The sequence below is a fragment of the Manacus candei genome, unplaced genomic scaffold (assembly GCF_025592945.1).
Source record: "Manacus candei isolate 608988 ecotype Guabito, Panama unplaced genomic scaffold, ASM2559294v1 h1tg000081l, whole genome shotgun sequence".
Classification (NCBI taxonomy): domain Eukaryota; kingdom Metazoa; phylum Chordata; class Aves; order Passeriformes; family Pipridae; genus Manacus; species Manacus candei.
In genome coordinates, this window is record NW_026138129.1 from 6292981 (window position 1) to 6316224 (window position 23244).

The window sequence follows — 23244 nt, forward strand, 5'->3', positions numbered from 1 at the left end:
GTAGATACATTCTGTAATATTTTTTTTTCCCCATGGGTACAGCACAATAGCCTCAGTGATTCTGTTGATGACTAATGGAAATGGCCCTTTTTATTTTATTCCTGTGCTTCACTGTTGAAGAACTCCCCTCTTAAAGCAGACATTTCTGTTATTATTTGCTAGACTAATGGTTTATATTTCATAATATTAAATGTGGTTAATATCAGTAAAGAGTGATTTTGAGAGTACTAAAACAGAATTGTGCAGACATGCTGTATTTTCTACATTTTCTTACCACGTTTCTCAACACTGCTCTTGAGTTCCTCAGTAAGAATATAACCTTATACTCTACCATTTAGCTTGTTTTCTTTCTATTTGTAAATGGTTCACTAATGTTTCAGTGGACCTGCCCAAGCTATTGGAAGCTCTATTGATGTTTTGACAACACATTTTGCAATTATTATTAAACAGAGAATACAGCTGTATTTTTTTAATCTGTTACCTTTCTTTATAAAAATATTTGTAAAAAGCAGTCAACAATGTAATACATCAAGCAAGAAATTATATGGTTTGCCTGCATTCCTAAATATCAGTATTATTACAGAAAAAGTCCTTTTTTTTTTTAAATACACCTCCCAGTTAGTTTTTCTGCTTCAAAACTATGACTCAGCAATTTACAACGCAGCTAAAAAGAAATCCTGTCAACAGATACTGTTATTCTGCTGCAGAGAAACTCCTGGAACACATTAAAGTTCATTTCAGAATAACTGACAATAAAGATAAAATCTGCACACTAACAATAAAGTTTGTTGTCATTTTGCAGAAATTACAGTCTAGATAGAAACTGTCTACTTGTTTTGCATTATTTGGATGTTTTGATTCTGCATTACATTTTCTTCTTCTGTGGGACTTTTTTTCTCCTGGTGGATAGAGTTTTGTGAGTTTTTTTTAGTTCTTTTGTTTTGTCTTTATATTCTACTCTCTTTATTATTCACAAGTCTTTCAAATGGATTGTAGAAAAGGATAGAGATAAGCAATCAAGCTTCAGCTGACCTACATAGATAAGAGTTTAAGAAATCATCACTACCAACATATTTAGTCTAGAAAAAAGAAGTCTGAGCAAGGACACTGCTCAGTTATTTGTCTTGACTAGTCGTAGAAGGATATAGGGGAATCATCTTACTTTGCCAAAAAGTTGGTTTAGGTGGTATATTAGAAAACAATCCTTTCTGATTCTACAGATGGTAAATTGTAACAAGATATCTAAGTAGGTAATGAAATTTCTCAAAAGTTTTTTTAAGAAAGAGACATAAATCTGATGGGATTGTCTAGATCTTTGCTCATTTCTCAGGAACACTTGATGTTCCTGCCAGCTGCAAAATTTAGTTATTGTACTTTCTAATTGCTCATGGTGTTCAGAAAGTGCTCACTCAAACAAACTTTTGGTCTTGTCTAAATTTTCTGCATATTTATAGTGAATGTTAAGATTGTATAACCTTATCCTTATAAGTAGGTGTACAAGAGAAAGTATTTTTCTCATGCACCCCATGCTGTCAGAAAGCACTTGAATATTTGGCTAAATCCCTCTCAGTTTCCAAATGTGCTTGTTAAGAACAGGAGGGCCTATATGTAACTATATGCTTAACTAGATATTTAAATAAGTGACTTCTCCTGAATCATAACTTTGAGAGGTTGCTATTACCTTGTGGTGATGAAAGGTTGTAAAGAACCTTACAGTTACAATTCCACAAACTGGAATCATGAATAATTCATTTTACTTTCTTTCTAAGTATTTCTGAAGTCCTGAGTCACATAAAGCCCTGCATTATTGGATAGGTCTGAAATCACAACCCATTTATTTTAAGGATTTTTCAACAAAGCTGTTTTTACTTGTAAATACTGTTTTATTTAAACTGAAAATTAGCAGAAGACTGAAAGAGTTAAAAGCTTTCAAAGAATTTTCATCTGGACTATTTCTTGGGTGGAACATGAAGTTTTAATGTTTGAAATAGAGAGTTAGTAGAGCTGTCTTAGAGAATATGAAGAAGGGACTTAATCCTGAGTTCCCCTGTAACACTACAACTGGCCATTGCACTCCTTATATCCCTTTTTCCTGTGCCTGCCTCTTAAGTAATCACATTAATATAGCCTTCCTTATTACAAATAAAAATTAATCAAATTTTGAAACTTTTTAAGTTATACTCTGGTTCCTCATATTCCTATTCTCAGAATTCATAAAGAACACATAAATCAGCACTAGGCTTATTAATTTTGTGTTTCAGGTTTTGTTAATTTTTTACTTGAATTTTCTAATACTAGAAATATTTTTTCTTAAATCGACATCTTCATAAAAATAAAATTAATATCTTGAAATTTCATGCTGTACTTGCAATTGCATTATTAAAAGCAGAGGCAATATTAATTTAACCTCAAATTTGAAGACAGAAGTAATCCGGTCTCTAAATTTCCATGCAGCAAGCTCATCCACCTTTACTTTCACACTGCCTAAAGCATGAAGGACATCTTAAATCATGAAATAATTTGGTTACAAAGTGACTTCAGGATTTGATTGTATCTGCCCCTAAAAATACCTGCCAGCTTTGAAGTTAGATTAAACTGAATTTTACTTACTGTGTAACTTTTTGCCAAATATAAATTGCTATAATAAGAGATGCATCATAAATTGAAATAGAATAGAATTATAAGATTCTTGCTTATGAAGGACCTCTTATTCTATTACTAAGTGTAACATGGACAGAAAGTGTGTTGCATGTAGTCATAGAGTGCATTTTAAGTAGTTATATTGCTGAGTAAAAATGACTTGTTTTCCCCTTTCAGAAAGGATACACTTTTATGGCTGAAGCACATACTGGTGACCTACCTGTGGCAGCTGGAAAATGGAAGCTCAGGCTCATCAGTTCTCATAGTCCACTTCCATTTCCCTCTCGTGAGACTGTAAAAAATGTGTATTCTACTAGACTATTTAAAGGGCATTACATACCCAACAAAGAGCATATAATGTTTAGGTAAATATTGAGAGGAGAATGATTAATTTTTTTTTTATGGGTTCCTTTTTCTTAGAAGGGGAGAGTGTTGAGACAAATATCTAAATTTTATAGACTATCGAATTTACCATTTGGTTTGTGAAAGTGTTGTTTTCTGAAATATTGCCATTGCTTAATGAAGAACCGGTATGAAGTGCACAGACTATAACTTCAAAATAACAATAATACTGAAATAATACTGAATAATAATACTGAAAGCTCGATCTTATCTGTGTGCCAATCGCTGGAATTCTGTAGTACTTCGGGGGATTAAATATGTATTAAAATTGAGATTTTGCAGGTGGGGAGGAGACACAAAATTTGATACATTTTTTTTCAGCTATTCAGATGAAGCTTTAAATAATAAAGGAATGCAACACTTTCTTTCCTGATATATCAGACTAATTTCCATCTTGCAGGGTTGGTAGAAAAATTTACATACATTTTATTTTAGCATCCTGATTCTTTGAGGAGAATATAGTTAATTAAAATGTGATTTAGTTTTTATTAATCCTTTTGTAATTGGTTAAAGTTAATTAAAATAAGTTCTGTCTGAGTAACTTCAGAACCGACCGCTAATAAATCACTATACTGAAGTTTACACGAAGGAGTACACACTGCACTAGAACAGGCCCTGTGCTTAGAGCTGAGTAAATTTATATATTTTGAAGGTTGATTCTAGAACATTTTACCTTGATTCCTGAAAATTTGTTTAAATATTTCAAACCAATGGATTATTCTTGGATTAAATGTCTATTCAGGAGAAGAAACAGTTTCAATATAAATGAAAAAAGCATGTAATGGAAACGTAACAAGTGGACTCAAATTTTTTAAACTCTCTCTTTCCTGATGATTTTTTTCCCCTTTCTCCTCTCTGATCTTACCAATCCTTAAAAAAAAATATTTTAAGATAGTTATATATTTTTGGCTCCAAATGTGCTGAAGTCAGGGTAATGGAGTTTGTGTGTTGTCATTTCTTTACTCGTCTGGTCAGATTAGTCTAACAATTTGTATTTATGAACAAAAAGCAAATAATATATAAAGTAGTGAGTCATGGCAAAACAATTATTTAAATTTTGTCCTCAGATTCTAATTCTACAGTCTTTTAATGCAAAAGCGTTTTAAGTTGACCAGAGTAGCAGCTGCTATGAAATGAGTTATCCCTTCCCTTTTGAAAGCAAATAATTCTTTTTTTTCCCCTCAGGTACTTTTTAAATGATACTGTTCCCTGATCTGACTAACCATATTATTCTACAAATACTAGTGCAGCAGGAGGTAAAATGTATATTTGGACTTTTGATAAGGCAGTGAAAAAAATAAAAGGCTAGACCACTCCTTTTTTGCAGAAGCAGCACTTACTTTCTATGTGGATTTACTGCACTAAACTTCACTAGAGGAAGCTTAGTCCCCCAGATTCCAAGAAAACAGTTGACTACAAACTCAATGTTAAGTGTTTGCTTCCAGTTTGGTACAACATTTAGGTGGTTTCCTAAAAAAATTATCACATATAGTTGGTTATATTGCTATAATGTTTTTCTTCCTATTTAGGTATTCAGTAAAAGTCAAAGCACCACATACTGCTACAGTGCAGGTACAAACCTCTAAATCAGATGTGTTCATTAAACTACAAGTCCTAGATAACGAGGAAGAAATTATAAGTGTCACTGGAAAGGGCTACGCAGTCATCCCTGTTTTTAATTTCCTGAGTAATGGATCACTTTTGAGCTCCCACTGTAAGTATTGCATTCTGTATTTGATAATTTTATTCACTGAGGAATATGCGTTCTTACAATAATTTCAGGTAATCACAAAAAATATTATTTTTTCCTACTCTTTTCATAAAACCCTAATTGCTTTGTGATTGAATAAAATCAACTACATTTTTGAGCAATGAACAGAAGTCCTTGGCCCTCAACAATGAGGAAAGTCACTGAAAGGATTGATTGAAATAAGGTGTCCAGCCTTATTTTCTTCCTCTGCCTTTTGGTCTTGTTTTATAACTGCGTAAAGAGTTTCATGGATAGTGAAGTAGCTTCTCAGGGCTGAGAATTTTTATGCATGTCCTTGCTTTGTCCTTGAGTGTTGAAATAGATTTTATTTTCAAGATCTTGCCATTATTTGTTTGATCTTAAAGTTCAAAAATTTTGGCCGTTAGGAAACTGATACTCAGACAATGGGACATGGTAAATAATTCACAAATTACACCGTGCCTTGTGGTTTAAATGCACCATCCTAAGCATCACTCCTTTTAGCAGAAGCACACATTTTATTATTTTCTCATCCATCATATGAGCCCCAGAGTACAAGGCAAAAGGCTCTTGAATAAATGATGTAATACTTATCCTTAAGAAAAACTCTCCATTTTTTACTCTGCCTTTGCTACAGCTTCCCAATGATACTCATTGAAATAGGAGACAGTGAAGGAAGAGCTACTTGTTCCAGACTTGCAAAGTTGCAATAAAAGGCATAAATGTCCATTATAGTATTGTAAATTCTTTATCATAGCAACTTAAATACCAAGATAGAGTTATAACTCATGGGAACGCTTGAATTTAAACAAAATTTTGTTTGTAACTTTCATTGAAAGCTACCGCAAACACTTTACATACTTTCAGCAGAACATTTGAATCTGAGAAGTTTATTTGCTCAGAGTTGGGTTTTTTCTTTCTTTATTTTAAATTTTATTGTCATTCATTACGCTGCAGTTTTGTTAGCTCAGTTCTTGTTAATGGTGAGAACCAGTGTGTGGTCAAAGGTGCTAAAATCCATGTATTTTCTCTTAGTACTTTGAAACTAGTGAGCAAAAATCCAGCTGTCATCAGTTAAAAGTGACTTTCTGTAGTCCAGCAAACTAACACTCTGAATCTACTGCATGCCCAAGTGTGGCAGCATAGAAATACTGTGACAAGCGGCAAAGAAGTAAAGAAAATTAAGCCAAACTCGGTGGTGCCCAGTGAGAATACAAGAGTAATGAGCAGTAACTTAAATGTAGAAAATGCAATTTAAGCATTTTGTTTATTTGTTTCATTTTCACTCTCAGGGCGTCAAACACTGCAACACGTTGCCCAGAGAGTTTTTAGAGTATTCATCCAACTAGATATGGCTGTGAGCAGCTTACCCTAACTGACCCTCCTTTTAGTAGTTGAATTGAACTAAATGATCTTTAGAGGTGTCTTCCAGCCTCTGCCAGGTCCACTCAGCCTCCAGTGATCCTGTGATATCAGTTAGTAGTTAAGGCTTATATTTTCTGGGATTTTTTTCTTAATGATACACAAATAGTCCAGTTTCCTTGGATGTGCTGTCCCACTAGGGAAGTACTGATTTACAAATGGACTTAAAAGAGAGAGCCTTTGGGTTGAGATTTATCAGTATTCTGCTGTCATCCCCCTCTGATACAGTGATAAAACTTGGGGCATACTCCAGAGGACAGACATTCTCTTTCATGCTCTATTTTCAGACTTTCGAAAGTTAAAGCTCTGCCAGACTCAGTACTCAAAGAGCTACTATCAGACACTATTAGCTATTTGCTACTGGCATTTTTATTGTTTGGTAAAATTGGAGATGGGCTGCTAAAGAAGTTAAAACAAAACTGAAATGAAAATTTTGTCATCTGGAAGTACTCTCATCTGGTTGATTGACATTAGATTTTGAAATGCTGTTTGACTTTACTGTTCAAAGCCAATAAGTACAGTTGAATGGGGTACATAATTCTCAAGACTAATTTTCAAAAATTGTCCCTGTAGTGCTCAGGTAATTTTAAAGCAAAAATTAGGTACCATCTACCTGCCTCCATTCCACTTTTTATATGTAGTAGATTTTATGGGCTACTGCCATGCCATCTTCTTTCATAATCTTTGTTTTCCTGTTTTCTATACACCTCACTTTTTAATCAAACTATTTACATTTTATTTGTATACTATTTTGAATTATTCATTATATTTGTTTCATTTTGAAAATTATTTCTTCATAAGAATTACAAATTTGCTTAAATAAAACAGATGTTTATAAGCTAACAAGTCTGTTATTGTCCCTCCATGGACACCACTGTACATAAGATAGTAAGATATTAAAATCTTCAGTCCTTTTATGAAGACTCTTAAACAATAAGTCTTCTGTAAATCTGAGTTTCTGCCTGTTTGAGCATATGGGAACCTGAGGCAAAGACAAGTTATTCAAATACTGGGTCATTGCTTTGTTAAAGCCCCAACAGAATTATACTTCATGTGCTCACCTCCACTATTTTGAACTGTGTAGTTTTCATGATCCTTTAGAATAGTGTTCTATATGAAATTTCAATGCTGTATGGGAAAAACAATAAAAAAAAATCAAAAAATAATAAAAAGCAAGCTATAATTTTAGACTATATTTGAAGGTGAAATGAATATTCTGATGCCCCTTAAGTGTGTGTGAGTATATATAGGGAGTTGCCATTTGGAAGGAATGACTGTGAAGCTGGTTTTTTTACTATTACTAGTATTTTTACAATACTAGACCAAGTCGCCTTAACGCCGAAGTTCTTCTCCTTAAGTATATATCTTGTCTATCACAAAGAAGGTATTTTGTGTAAAATCTTTCAGAACATCTAAACTAAATGAAAATATAATGAAATGTACTCATTATAACCAATACTACTGAGTGTCTGTAGGTTTAGTAGTGGTTCAGTTTACGGCATTATAAAAGCATGTTTCTTTGCTGTTGTCAGAAGTGTTATTATGGCATGTACAAAACAATAAAGGGACATTCAGAAATGCCGATGCCAAGTTCAGGTGGAGAGTTGTACAACTGACACTCAATACAACAAAATTCATACTGTCAGTATCTTTTTGTCCCCTAAAACAGTGTATTTTCTCAGAATAGGAGTAATCAGAAAACACTACTATACCATCACCACCAAATTTGTTAGTTAAGCCAGTCGCAATCATTAAATTCGAAAGTTTTTCACTACCACGAATGTTCTACCTCTCATAGAATTGATTGCTGTGTTGCTAGAAGTACTAAGTGACAATATTGTGCAAGCATACATAAAACATTATCTCCCTTGCCCACCCACTGCTTGTTAATTCATCTCCAATCACAATATCATATTCTATAAACGTCTTTTGCAGCTCAAAAACTACATTAAAACCGATTGATTTTAAATATATTTACCTCTTCTGAGCTGTAGCAGGTGACTTGGACCTCGAACATTTGCTTGCCAATAAAGGAGTTACATATTGACACACACATTGCAAGCACAATTTGGTTTGTAGATACAAGCACAGCAGTTCTGTAAGCACAGATGGGCAAGTGAATGCTCATAATGCTCTTATTTTCCACAGTAACAGTCTGATGCAATCCTGTTGCAAAGTATCTTTCAGATATTTGTTTGAATCTTGAAGCAAGGTAGGTAGGAGTTCCTTCTAGTCAGAGCTTTGCATAGGAAAACCAAGACAATATTTTTATATGTAGTAAGAAAAGTAATTTGGTGTCACAGCACCACCTGGTGACCACTGCTTGAACTATTGGGTATGTATGTATTTTTGTGAGCTTTTCCAAGTCATCTTTCCAGCAAGGAAAGCAGAATGGAGGATTCCATCATTCTGAGCTGAGTTACCTTCATGGCACGATCATCATCTGGGCAAACCGTTATAGATTTTTTCAATACTAAAGCTCTTCTGGTTTAGGAGAAAGAGAAGAGGAGGGTAGTGAGGCAACTGTAGCCTAAGGACCACAACCTCCCTTGAAATCTGCATACCTTGATAGGTAGAGATAAGCTCCTTCAGAGGGCAGTGCACATCTAAAGCCCAAGCTCCAGACCTCCTGGAGAGGAGATCGCCTCTCTGTTGACTTCAAGAATGAGTACATTTAGTTGACCTCACTGCTTTTACAGCTACCTATTTTGTAAATTACTTGCACTGGCCCTTGCTGACAGCGCTCAGACAGGCATTGAAGATCCTTCTTGACTAGAAACTTTTATGCAAATATTGCAGATGGTAACCTAAAGGCAGTTTACCTAACTAGAATATGTCTTTATGTAGTTTTTCTTCCATTTGGAATACAAATTGTGTCTTTTGAGCAGGTTTTCACTGAGATGTAGAAAAATACTCAAGATTCTGGTATTTGGATAATGTTTCTTATTCATCCAAATGTACTTCCATTGAGTGAAAGACAAATGATTTTGGTTCCTTCCACTGAAAGACCTAATTCTCTAACCATTGTGAATTACATCTACTCTCACTTTTGCAACATGGGAAGCTAACTGATACCTGGAAGGCTCAGCAGCATCTACTCGAGTGAGAAACTATTCTACAGATACAGTCTTGTTTAAGCATACCTGTTGCAAAATAACACCCATGAAGTTGCATCACTTTAAAAAATGGGTTAGAGGAAATCATATATTGTCTTCCTTCAAGTTTCTCTCACAGGCTTCCTTACCAGGAGGGAGAGCTCAGGTGCTAAAGATTCTGAATGTAATGCAGGAGAACAACTCATAGCTTGTGATTAGGAGTTTGAGACCTCTTGAAGAAAGCATCTCTGCTAGGTCTTGTTTTCATTTCCTGACTTCTGATTTTCTAAGGAGCAAGGAAGCACTGGCTTATGCAGAGGAAAGATACAATAGGAAGTAATCCATGGCATTTGACTTTCATAAGAAAAAATATTTCCTGACTCCCATTGATTTTCTAGTTGCACACTGAACCGCTTACTTGGCATCTGTACACTGACACACCAGCAGTTAATTTTGCTGAATCTGGTCTAAAGTCCTGTCACCTCCTGTGAATTTCCCTGGATGTTTCATCAACACATGACACTGTGCATTTTTCTTTTCAAGTCTTGCAATAATGCAGTTCTCATCCTTTGCTTCTACTATAAACCTTGGAGAGAGTAAAGCCTTTTGTCCTCAGTGAAGTCAAAATTTATCTCTTTCCCAGTTGATAGTGGAGCTGTTGTTAGTGTAACATAGGGGAAACTGCTTCCCCAGAGGTGTTAATTTCTGCCATTATTCAATTTTTTTATGAGATGTGCACTTCTAGAATTCTCTTTCCTTTCTCTGTAGACGTGCAGGCAAGAGAGTATCAAAAATTTCATGTGGCATTAGAAATGAAAACAAATTTATGGTTTTCCTTAGGTGACAATGATATAACATCATAAATTATAGACTACAAATAATTCTATAGCTCCTTTCAAGATTGGCTTTTTCTAAACTTAAGTCAGCTATGGTCTTTGTGTCAGTTTGGCACAAAATTAACTTTGTGTCAGTTTGACATAGACATACTTGATAAAGGCTTCTGCAAGGTTAGGAGTTGCCAGAACTGTGGCCAATGCACCTCTCCCCTCCATCCACAATTGTACACAATTTTTTTAATTAGGTTATCCACACAGAGACCCCATCATACAGAGTACAAAGATATCTGTTTTCTGTAATGGTGCTGTTGTGATTAGTACAGGAAAGACGGGTGGTGTTAGGGGGAAAACAATTATACACTTTTTAAATAGTAACAGTAGTTATATATACACAGTATTTCAAATTTCTCATTATTTACTTTGAAGAGATTTGTGATTTGCACGCAAAATGAAATCAGTGTACTATTTGGAATAAGCATAATTTTAATTGGAACCTTGTGAGTATAATACAGTGTGAGAAAATTGACTGTGCTAATTCTTTCTCTTACTTTCTGGGGGCATGTATTTACCTTATACCAATGATTCATAGAATTTCTGGATTTTTTTTTTTGTTGTCATTTTGCAGCAAAAACCTCAGAGATTATTCAAAGTAGTACAAAGAAGGAATCAGAAACTGGACAATTAAAAAAAACAACTCATGATTCATTTTCAAAGGACAGCAAAACTTCTCTGAAGCCAGAACTTGTACAAGAAGATCCACCTACATTAATAGATGAATCTTTGCCCTTGGAAAACTTCCAAAATATTGTTGAAAGTCCACAACAAGTAAGAGATTACAAATCACTGGGATTTGGGGAAAAACAAAGACAAACAAAGAAAAACCCCAACAAACACGATGAAGGGGTATTGCTAATTCTTTTGGTACATATGGAAATCTTATATCCTGAGGCAAGAACAAGGAGTCCAAAATTAATTGTTGGTAGCTTTTGAATGAAGTGATGAAGAAAGGATAATGTACATGTATGAGTGACTAAATAAGAAGGGAGTTTCACATCAAGGGGATATATTCTGTCTTTACGTGTTCTTCATTTGACAAATCCAATTCAAGTACAGAATAACTTTCAGCTAAGGACCAAAAACTGCCAGAAAGTAAGTTAAACTTCAGATGCCTCAATGTGAACTTTCTTTGAGATATGTTGTAAGACAAGACCATCTTTTATAGTTTTCATAGAGAGACACCTATTTTCAGTCAGCTAAAAGCTTTAGTAAAAGACACACAATATCTGCTAATAGAACCAAGTTTCTCATAATTTCAATACCTTGGATTTTTCTTGATGTCAGTTAGTATTATTTATCTATTCTAAAAAAATAACATATATTTTCTAGAGCACTTCTTGCTTCTCTATCTCCAAATGTTTCTCTGCTGCAGTTTTTCTTCATAGTTGAGTTCAATTGCAACAAAATATTCAAAGAAAACCAGGGCTGTTCCTTTGACTCAGAACTGGCTTTAGAATTTGGAAAACAATTTTTAAATATAGCCATTTCCTGTTCAGTTTAGACAATGTTTAAAACAACCTATGGACCCTGTCACCTCTTCCTCAAATTAAGGCATCATTGAGTGCTAGTATTAGGGCTCAAAACCCTATAGTAGGTCTTAAGATCAACAAAAGTCTTTGTTTTAGTACATGGCATACATAGGAAAGTTACATTGAAATCTTAAAGGAATGTAGCTTCTTATTGTATAGCCCAGTTTAGTTTCACTTGATAAACACATGATTAATTGTTCGATTTCACAGGAATTAAAATAAAATCTGTGGAATTAATGCTAATTTTTTAAGCTTCTTTTGAATGCTTTTATGTGCAAGCTTGTAAATTAATTATGTGTTTTATTTGCTGAATTCAATAGCTGGCAGTTTACTAACCTACAGGACTTGAACGCTTGCAGTACTTGTTATGTCTTCAGCATGCTGCATTTTCTTTCACAGTCTCACAAGTATATGATTCAGGCACTAGTGTTATATGAAAGTTGGCCACTTCCTGAGGATCACACTCTTTCTGTTCAGGAACTGGAAGAAGAGGAGAAAGATGAAATCAAAGGTAGGTTGACCTAGGCACATATTTATTCAAATGCATCATGTTACTGATATTTAAAAAAATCCCATATTTCCAGAAGCAACACTTTTTCGTTTATTCATTGCTTGAGTGAAATAATTAGGGAACAAAGCTTTCTGTTCTGTAGGTCTTAGAAATTGCATGAATCTACAGCTTCAGTTCACAAATTGTAAAGAAATATGAGAGTACACTGCAGAACTCACCTTAGCTTCTTGGGGCTCATCTTTAGGCAGAGATCTGGAAAGTTCTAGAAGTATGACTGCTTTTACAGTCAGAGAGACTGATGAAGTCCCAATGCCCTGACAAAGTATATCCAAACATAGAAATTTCTACTGAAACTACAGAAACATACCTACTGGTAATTTAAGAAAATGCACTGACAAGAGGGGGGAAAAAAGGCCTGATTTGGGATATGTCTTGCTTCTGTACTGCTAGGAGAAGAATTTAGCAGGAGGAAAGATTAGGAGAGGTCTCAAGTACAGTATATTCAAGCCAGCAAAGGGACAGATAAATTACAGAAGTTTGGGGTTTTTTTTCCCTGGATTCTCTTAGCATTTCTTGTTAACGGACAGAAAACACTAAACCCAAGGTGTATTAAAAGCAGTTAGAATACTAGTCAATATCCTAATAATTAGATGAATGTCTCATATTTGCTTCTTCTTTTAACACTGGGGTCAACATGAAGTTATTTAGATCTCAATTATGTTAAAGTTTATCATGCCTGAGAGAGGCAAGGCTGCTGCCACTGCACACCCCCAGGTCCAACTAGTAGTGAGGCTGAAGATGTAGTCCCAACAAGCATATGCAGGTAGACACACATGCACACTATGTATCTCTATCTATCTATCTATCTATCTATCTATCTATCTATGCATTACCAGCTACACAGATCACAGACAGACAGTCAGAGCACTCTCACAAACACAGACACAGCACCAGCGACTTCATCCTGCTTTCCCCTCTCTGGCTGGAAAGAATGGAAGTTCACTAGAGAGACTATATATTTATATAAAGGTGGATCCTTCCACCGACTGGACTTAGACACCTAGTCTGCACATTACCTACCCCCTGCATCCCCTGTGAGGCTGCAGCCCTACTCCAGCTGTTGGTGCAAGCTGTCATCCACACATGCATGCATGCACCTGATTGCCTTGTGCCCTTGCCCCTAGGTTCCTGCAGAACCTAAAATATTAATTTCCACCATTCAGTTAATGTCCTGTGTCATTAATATTAAAGATCTATAACTCAATTTTTAAAATAAGTAATGAGTAATAAGCAGATATTATTTGCATTATCCTTCCTCATAAACATATACTTACTAAAATCCTTCAATTTTCTTAGAACAATTTGATCTTTATTTACTAGTGGTATATCACAATCTAGTTACATATTTCTACTTAAATGTCTGGTGGGTTTTTTTGTTTTAATTTCTAGTACCCTGGACTGAAGTTAGATTCAGCAGCAGTAATTGCTGACGTACATTATATAATTTCTTTGATTTAGGATGTGTGCAATATTTGAGATTTTTTTCAGTCTTCCTTCAGTTATCATTACACAACTTTACAAAGATGTATCTTGTTGATTTACTGTAGTCCCTAGTCAGTTTTAGTAGTGTTTGAGGAGTTATATCATGTAGGGTTACAGTCCTGTACACAGCTTTTTAGTGGCGATTTCCCCTGCTTGTAGTTTGCTGCGTTTTTCACAAAATCATCTTTTCGTCTTGGATGATTCCATTTACTCTCCTAATTTTCTCTTTAATGATAGACTGCTTCTTACAATACACATCCTATTACACAGTCTTTATCCTTCGGAGTCGGCTGTATAGTAACAGCTTGCACTTAACATACCAGTCAAGCTACTGGTGTGTATCCTTTTATACAGCTGTTTCCATGTCTATAAAACTGCAGGTCAAAGGAGGTCATTTAATCTTTAAGTTTCTTCGCTACTTTTCAGCCCATATTATTGAAACTTGTCCGTGTCATACTCATGTTTAGTCCTAGGTAGCAGTATTCCAGTTCATAGCTTCCCTTTTCCATGTTAACTGATGCTCATTTGCAGTCAAATGTACTTAAGCCACAGTCAGTGATAACGAGCGCTTTTTGTTTTAGGATTATTTTAAAGTGTAATTTCTGTGTCCTCTCATAACTGCTGCCTTTCAAGGTAGCACAAGTCCATTTTACAGTTCTTATTAACTGTGTGTTTCTGTTTATACAAGCATACCAGCAGATTTAAACCGAGTTTAAAAACAACTTATATCAAGAAGTTTAAACATTGCCTCTCACTGTATTTACTATTTAATATTTATTTTACATACTCCTTTTAACAGTAATATTTATCTGGAGTGTGTACTATGGTTAAGTGGTTTGGGGAAAAAACAAACATTTAATCTTTTTTCTGATTGTGAACTAGTCTTAAATCAATTTGAAAACTGAGTTTTACCATTTGAATCTGACAGCACCAGTTGTTAAACACACAATTCATATAATAGTAATGTTGACATATAACCAAAAAGGTATTGTCTCACCATGTGATTTTTAAGAAAGCTGCAGTGAACTGGATGAAAAATTCCTGCAACAGATTTTCACCATTTCAAGTATCACTTTTTCACGTAAGGCAACAGTGCCATCTGGAGTTAATTTTGTATTAAAACTAATTTATCGTGGCAAAAGCGTATTTCAATTTTGTATTAACAGTTACTAAAGTTCTCTGGCATACAGACACTGTGATAATTTTGTATCTGTTGATGTTTGTACTTGTGAAAAGAACTGTGTTATTGTTTTAGTTTAACAAGACACCAATGTTTGCTAAGGAGGGCATGCTAGGAAGAAAAGAAACCGAACTTCTCCCTCTCAGTTATTATAATTTTGAAATTAAGAGGCTTCAGGTGAAAAGGTGTGGAAAAGGAAAATAACAGCTCAGCTCTTTATTAATATATATATATATATATATATATATATATATATATATATATATATATATATAACAAACCTGAACAAGCAACCACAACTTTCAAAACAAGTCCTACTTCCCCTCTCTGTGTAACCCCCCCAAGCAGGGGCCACTCGCACATTTCGGAAAGCAAGGGGTGCAGTGTCTCACTGGCAGGCAGCAGGGAGGTGTTAGCAGGCATCCTTGAGGTGGTGACTGCCGTGGCTCTCCCGTGACAGTCAGGGGCCATCCGTGGGTCCACACACCCACTCCCGTGCCTCTCTGCAGTTTTGATTCTTTTCTCTCTGTTTTCTCTTTCTTTTTTTTTTCTCCTTCCTTTGGGAATTGTTAATGCAGCAGGTCTTCAGTAGAAAAATAGTAAAAAATAAGTAAGGCTTGGATTATAAATTCCTGTGTAAAAGAGGAACAATTAGCAGGCAATCTTGCAACTGCTAGTACCATTTTAAGATCCATGACTATGTGAACAAAATCCCTTTAAGATTCATCTTGTATATATGATTTTCAACTATTATCATTTTGGGTTCTTTGGTTTTATTTTTCTTGTAGTAAGATCATAGGTTTTATTGTGCAACTGTCCCAACCCCGAGTTGAATCATCATTGTGTGCTGAATGCTGACTGCAGTATGTGTTTTCCATACTGCCTTAAATTAACTCAAGTGTATAAGCTGTTGTTAAAAGAAGGCTGTCATTCAACTGGGAAAGCAAGGGGAGATAGGGCACCCAATCCAGGTAGTAGAGATAGGTTTGAAAACGCAGGACAGGTAATAACCTTCGGAATATTCCCTTTTATCCTCCAGGGCTGGGTATGTTCCTCCCACTGGTTTTCTTTTCCCATGGGAGAACTTGCTGGCTCATGCCAAGGACAGGATTCCATGAGATGTTTAACAGAATGTTCAGTTCTTTCTCTCTTTATGTCTCTCCCAGCTTCCCTGTCAGTAGTGATTAATCACTTGCCTGGTGTTCAATGAACAAATAGATCACTGAGGATAAATGATGGTGCTTTAGACCTCTAAGTCATGCTCTAACACCACACTAGTACTGCAACCATATTGGTGGTTTGTTCCTATCCTGGTGTATTTTTACTGTAACTTTAGTGCCTGGATGAGCCAAACTTTGTAAAGATTTTTGACATTGCTATCCATTGAGTCCTTATGAGGGTCCAGTCAGAGATGGGAAAAGCAACATCTGAACTTCTCAATCTTTTTGTAACAAAATCTGAAAGTCCCTCATGGGATGACTAACAGTCATTACTGTCAACTACTGGGTAATCCCACTAAATACTCAGAGTTTATTTTAGACAGCAAGGAACATGATATCTTATCAAAGAAATTTTCAGAAGACTCCACTGTATTTTACCTGTGAATAAGATCGATTCTCTCTAATTTGAATTTCATAAATCAAAAGTAGCTCTCTATCTTGCCTAAAAAAGAGAATTGATGTATCTCATTCTGAAGTTATGAGTTTCAGATAGAAATCATTTGGTGTAATTGTTTATCTTGTCATAGGCAGGACATCAGACTGGACGATCACTATGTTCCCTTTTGGAATCAGACTAAATGAATTTCTGAATAAATAATTGAAGAGCAGTAGAGAAGCTAATTTTAAGAGTTGCTGTTGGCTGTGTGTCATCACTGTTGTTCTGTGTGATGCCCAAGCTTTTCTTGGTGCTGTACAGATATAAAATCTGCCACTGAAAGTTTGTGATGATTGATGCATAAGCTGTGAGCTGGAATGACTTTTTACTTTCTGTGTCATCTCCCTTTCTTATTATACCCCATACAAAGCATTTGCCTGGCTTAGCCCTTAAAAAAGCCCCAAGGAACTACTTACATCTCCCTTTGACTCAGAGTGGATGGGTTGCATTCTGTAGTGCCAGACTGCAATCAGTGCTCTCTCCAGGTATATCTGGAGGATGATTCCAAAGCTGGGGAGACTGCCTGCTCTGCTGAGGGAGTGGGAAGGGCTGGGAGAACCTGGACAGTGCAGCATACTGTTAGCTAGGAGAGCTCAATTGAATCCTATCCTAAGGATTCATATCAGGAGTTAAAGAAGGTAACCTCATTCAGGCCCTGTCAATTCATATGCTTGCTTGTTATTTGCTAACTTCTCTGTGTATACAATAAGTTTTGAGCATCAAAATGTTAAAATTCAGAGTGGTAAAATATTTATCAGAACCAGATATCCCATGACACAGAAAGTCTCTGTCTGATATAATTTAGCTAGCTACACGGAATGCCTTTGAGTGTTTGTGTAAACACTAAATAATTTATCTCTAAAAATTAATAATTCCTTGAATAATGCATGTACACCAGCCTGATTTATGGTGCTAACATGTTATGATAATGTGAAATTAAATGGAAAGCCATTTATGTAACCATAACTTCCAATTTGCTTTATATTTGCATTTCCTCTGGATTTGTTTTAGTATATTCAATATTTGTGGAGACTGCTTTAGTTTTTGCTTTCATTCTTTAATGTATGCCTTGGTAGCATTGAATGAATGAAAGCTTAGCACTTTGGTGTCATTGTATATTTTTTAAGCAGCATGAGGAGATAAGAATAATATCCTTCCTTTGAAAATTCTTTGGGATTTAAAGTACAACATATGATGTAATACACATATATATCATATAATATATATTTGTATGTGGAGTTATATGTGTGTAATAAATATGTTTATGTACATTTATTATTTGCAATTGTATATATCCATATAACCTCAGCCATGACGTTGCAGATCTGATCCAAAGCTTGTTAATTGTGCAGCACAGTGATTTGTCCTCAGTGGAAAGAAATTAGAAAACCATAGATTAAGTGAAAGATACCTCAGTATTATCATCAGACTGTGAAACAATCACTCATATCCACTTTTTTTCTAAGAGAAATCCCCTGGTTTATTGTATTGACTAAATCTAGGTTTTCAGCATTTGTCTCAATGTTTCAAACAGTATGAAGGTGGAAGGAAATGGAGATTTCAGGCTCAGCTTTTTAATCTTTCTCATAGTGTTTTGGATTGATTCCTGGTTGTTTCAAATGACATGTTCCTTCTGCTATTAAATTTATATTACAGGCTTTATTAATTAATTTCAACAAGAATATGACATGCAAAAAGTCTTGTTAACAGCTCCCGTCAGCTAAGACATTGCAGAATAAGTGTCAATTCTCAGTATCTTTAATTCAAATATATAGTATACACATGTACTGATAATATAATTAATTAAAAATGTTCTCAGATAGTTCTGAGAATGATAATTTCACATTTCTTAAATATGCATCAAATCTCAAATATGTTTCTTTGCCTTAACTTCCTTGCATTTTTGGTGGGATGTATCCTTTTTTCTGTTCTTCACAGTCTCAGGATTTCAGACAGCGAGAATACTGACTTTACCTATTTCAAGCTTCTTACCTTCCTGGTGTATAACAGTAACAGAGATTGTGTGAGACTATGTGAGGGAAGTAAGAGTCAGGCTGTGATTCTGTTCATTTCAGTATTTATACTGACACATACACAAGGTAACAATGCAGTGACTGATGGCAGGGACCATGGCAAACTCATGTTTAAGCCCTGGGTAAAGTGCTGTTTAGGACAGATTAGGCTGTCGCAGTATGTCCACCTTTTGAGTCTGTTTTGAAAAAACTGTTCTCACATTTTTTCTTGGTAGTATTTGAAAGTGTCAACAGATTAACTGGCTGTTCTTTGTCTCTCTGTATGGCTATTTTGTGTTGTTATTTCAGCCTGAGTATTATATGAGGAATTATATTTATGGATAATAGTGATATTCTATAATTCATCATGCATTAAAACTACGTCTGAGTAATACACGGGGGAAAGGAAGAGAAGCATAGCTTCTCCTAATGCTCATTTCTTTTGAAGGACAAGAGTTTGCAAATATTCCTAGATCAACCAGAAAACAAAGAGCATCTGAGAAGATAGAAAAAGAGAAGTCCCAAAGAGGATCGGTTGAATTTCAGGTGAGAACAAAGACAACAACTGGATTTGTTGAATGTGCCATCATTGTAGTGAACATAAATATATTCTCAGGTCTGCAGGTTAGTACTGCTAGTATTTCTAGTGTATCCCTTGCATTTCTCTGTGTTCTGCTTTGCCACCTTTTTAGATTTAGATCTGTAAAAAGATGAATTACAAAGGTTGAATGTAAAAGATGTGCATCCTGGATTTAGAGATGCGATGTGCTCATTTCTTTGTTTATGTATAAAGGAACTAGTGGTTGTTCCTTTTGTTGGTGTAGTTTCTGTCTCTGCTGAAAGTTTATTAAATTCCATGAATTCACCATATTTGCATCCCATTGTAGTGGCTTTCATGGCTTCCTAAGGAGATGAAATAGGTCTTTCCACTACAGTCAGTTCCTGTCTCATATATCACAATTGTCATTAGCTTGCAGATGTAGAGTGGCAGAAGAATTCGTATCTACTTGCTTACTTGGAGATTATTCTCATCTGTGATGGGGTAATCTGAGTGTTTTGTGGCTGACCAAAAGGCTATTGCCAGCCTTTATGCCATAAAAGGAATAATGTTATTGATTGCAAACAGATTAATGAAAGGCAATGAAGAAACTGACAGTTCTTTGTGTAATGGCATTGCTTTTGCTGGGAGTTTTGCTGCCTCATGGCAGGTAGTTCAAGGGGAGAACAGCTCCATAGAATTTTTCATGAAGAAATCTCGACTGAATTTTTTTGTTGACTAAACCTGCAAACTTCCCTGTGACTCATATCCACACCTAATTATACAGAGTTCTTGAATAGTGCCTTAATCCTTCTTTCAGAGCAGTCTGAGTGGCTGCAGTTTAGCTTTTTGGCCACAGAAAGTCAATGAAGCTTCAGGTTATGTCAGATTCCTTCCTTCAGCTCCATTGGTGGGGTATACTAGGGATGCTGGGATGATGGTTCTTAGGAGTTCTTAAGTCCACCACTGAAACAGATACAAGTTTCAAGATGGAGCTCTTGTAGATCAAGAAGATGCCCACCTTTAGTCTCAAATAAGAGCTGAACTCCTAACTCTGCTTCTAAATCTTGGGCTTAAAGCTTCTTCAGATGATACGGTTCACAGAAATATATGCAGCACAGTATCTCGTTCATTGGTCAGACAGCAGAATAGTCTCCTACACCTCAGGCACTACTTACCCTTTGGTTCTGAAGAAGGTATGTGTTAAGGTCCTTCAGAGAGTTTGGGAAGTGATTGGAAAAGAACCTGATAAGACATAGTAAGGTTTTTTTCTACACAGAAAGCCCACTTAAATATAATAAGGCTTCTAGTAAAAAACCTAGTGGAAGGAAAGAAAAGTTGAGAGGAGGGGAGAGAAGTGGAAGAGAGGGGGAAGGGGAAAAGGAAGGGGAGAAGGAAGAGGAAACAGAAATGAAAAGCAAAGGAAAAGAGAAAGGAAGGGAAAGGGAATGTGGAGGACACTGTATGGGAGTGGGGGAGAAACATGTAAACAAAGTACCTCAAAGAGCTTCCACACATTGCAGAGTAATCTTCCTTTCCTTTGGCAGCCACTCTTTGTGTCATAATGCATGCAAAACTACCAGGATACAAAAACATGACTTCATTCTAAAGAGTGGTAATAGATGTATGCCAGTGAATACATTGTGTTTATGATACTTTCAGCAATCAACTTCGAGCAAACCGTACTGGACTTTACGTGTAGTTAGTGAACAGAAAGAGGTAGATCATCTGGAGATGAAGAAAGACACCCAGAAAGCAGATGAGATCAGAGCCATAAAACAAGCATGGGAGTCTGCAGAGCCAGGAAGAGCTGTCAAGGTAATATCAGAGTGGTATCTTTGCAGTGGTGTCTTCTGCACAAGTTCCAGGAGCTGTTGTGATGGTAGAGCAGTTTCCACAACAGGGACCTTCTTTGGGCTGTCCTCTTCACCACTCTATGGAAGATAGGAAATTTTATAGTTTAAAGAATTAAAAGTGCATGAATTCTGAGCAGTAATCCAGATAATTTCAGGCCTCTGTAGATCACTGAGACTTTAGATTCTACTTTACAAAACATACAAAAGTTTCTCTTTAGAAAGCCTCTTCACAATTGCAAAGCTGCTGCTTGTGACAGATTTAATATTTAACATGAACAGATTCTGTTGAGAAATACACTGCTAAAATGATTTCTCTTGAACAACTGGCACCTGGTCATGTCACCACTCACACTGTCCCCTGCAGCCAGGATCCTCAAATTCATTCTGGGTTGCAGGTTATCCATGGGCCTGTACATGTTCTGTATGAATTCACTAATTCAGCTGTCAGCTACAGCGGGATATTTTTGATGTGACATATGCTTAAGATGAAAAAATAATACATGTTCTTTCTACTAAAGCAAAAAATTGCACTGCTAATTCAGAATTGGAAGCATCATACAAAAAAAAAAGAAAAAGAAAAGAACAAGATGTAGTCTTTAAACTATCACCACCATTACCATTGCCTATTGAAGGATTCTCAGCCAGAATCCCCACCTTAGAAGCATTTTGTCTTTTTTATATTACCTTTCAAAAATGAACCTCAGACATGGGTCTTTCCATTTACACTTTCAGGTTTTCTAAGTTTTTTTCAGTGTATTCAAAGCTCAGAACTTTTTCTGACAGTACTCTATTAAATGGTCTAAGGAGAGTTGCAGCTCTGCAGTGGTGATTAGTTGTGCTGAGACTGAAAATGCAAGTACAGCCTCCTAAAGATTAGCTGGAAATGAATCCCATTTGATGTGTAAAGAGTCTCTTCAGAATGCTAGTTCTATCACCACATCCTTTTTTGATCAGAAAATCAACTGAATTGCAACTACAGGGTTCCATTTTGAAAGCCCCTTCAGTCTGTGACATTTTTCTAAAACAGCTATCATTAAGAAAATTGCAGCACATGGAATATGCTAAAAACAAGGTCTAAATTGGGGGCTGCTATCCAGCTTAAGTAGCTTTCTCTTGCCTTTCTTCTTGATCACCCTGCCACAATGTCTGCCCATTCCAGGGGTCACGGACTTTCTAACTATGGGAATCGGGTGCCTGACTCCAGGGTGACCTTTGTCTTCTGTCTGTTCTGGCAATCTCAGCCCTTAAGAAAATGCCCAATGAGCCAAAGTCACCTTCTGAAAAGATATAGAAGTGCTGATGTCTGGTTTTGGCCGTAGAGGTAATTGAGTCTGAAAGAGTTTGCACCCAAAGGTCCCATTTCTCAGGAGGAAGCCTAAATCACTAGGCTTTAGGAACCCCTAAGAGAAAGTTATATTTTCCCTAAGGAGGTGCAGTAGTTGTACATTCAGCTATGAGGGAATCTTGATTTTCAGTTCTTGAGGTTTTGTTTTGAATCTAAATATTATTTAAACTTCCCAGAGATCAATGACTTTCCAGTATTTCACTGGACAGTGATCTTAAGTGTCAAGGTGGTCTTAAGTGTCAATGTCTCAGAACTGATTCACTGGGACCCTGGCATCTTTTCTGATTCCAGCCCCAGGCAGAATTGCAGACTGCACTCTAATGTTAGGTCTTATTGACCTTCTTTTGAAAATTCTTTGGGATTTAAAGTATGCAGTAGAAGTTTTCTTATCTGGATTAAAACTTTGATTCCTAGGCTTTTCAGGAACGTGTGCGTTTTCTTAATAAGTGTGCTGTGAGAGATTCAGAGGAGGCCATAGCTGGGACTGAGACCGCCAGTGTAACACCTAGTTCAGGAGAAGGAGGTAAGGGTATAACTATCTGTGTCTTCAGTTCCTTAGGAAAGATTTCTGCAGTAAATACTAATAGTAAATGGATAAAACAGCCTTGATAAAGATGTCCAAATGCGCAGTGGCACACTTACCCTCTATCTTCTCTATCCCCTCTTTGTTTTAATTGTTTCACTGCTCTATTTCCAGGCACAGATACAGCCTCATGGCTCTTGGAGGCTACCAAATTACCATTATGCAAACTTCAGGTAGTCCTTTTGTATTAGAATTCTAACCCTTAATTAACCAGAAATTTTTGGAAGTTCAGTGGAAAATACTTACTCAATTCCAAGTTGGCTACCAGAGTTCATTAGTGTAGAAATGCTAAATAAAGTGTTTAGCAGCTG

General features: G+C 36.0%; 1 protein-coding gene across 5 annotated transcripts in view; it reads left to right on the forward strand.

Moving 5' to 3' along the window:
- Nucleotides 1-23244, forward strand: part of ADGB (androglobin) — a 111152-nt gene that overhangs the window by 82988 nt on the left and 4920 nt on the right. For all 5 annotated transcript variants that reach the window (XM_051811291.1, XM_051811290.1, XM_051811289.1 and 2 more), the window contains 7 exons: nucleotides 2818-3005; nucleotides 4572-4756; nucleotides 10750-10949; nucleotides 12110-12221; nucleotides 19060-19157; nucleotides 20812-20967; nucleotides 22765-22873. In XM_051811291.1, coding sequence (XP_051667251.1) covers nucleotides 2818-3005; nucleotides 4572-4756; nucleotides 10750-10949; nucleotides 12110-12221; nucleotides 19060-19157; nucleotides 20812-20967; nucleotides 22765-22873 — 1048 coding nt within the window. The remainder of the gene's footprint in view (nucleotides 1-2817; nucleotides 3006-4571; nucleotides 4757-10749; nucleotides 10950-12109; nucleotides 12222-19059; nucleotides 19158-20811; nucleotides 20968-22764; nucleotides 22874-23244) is intronic.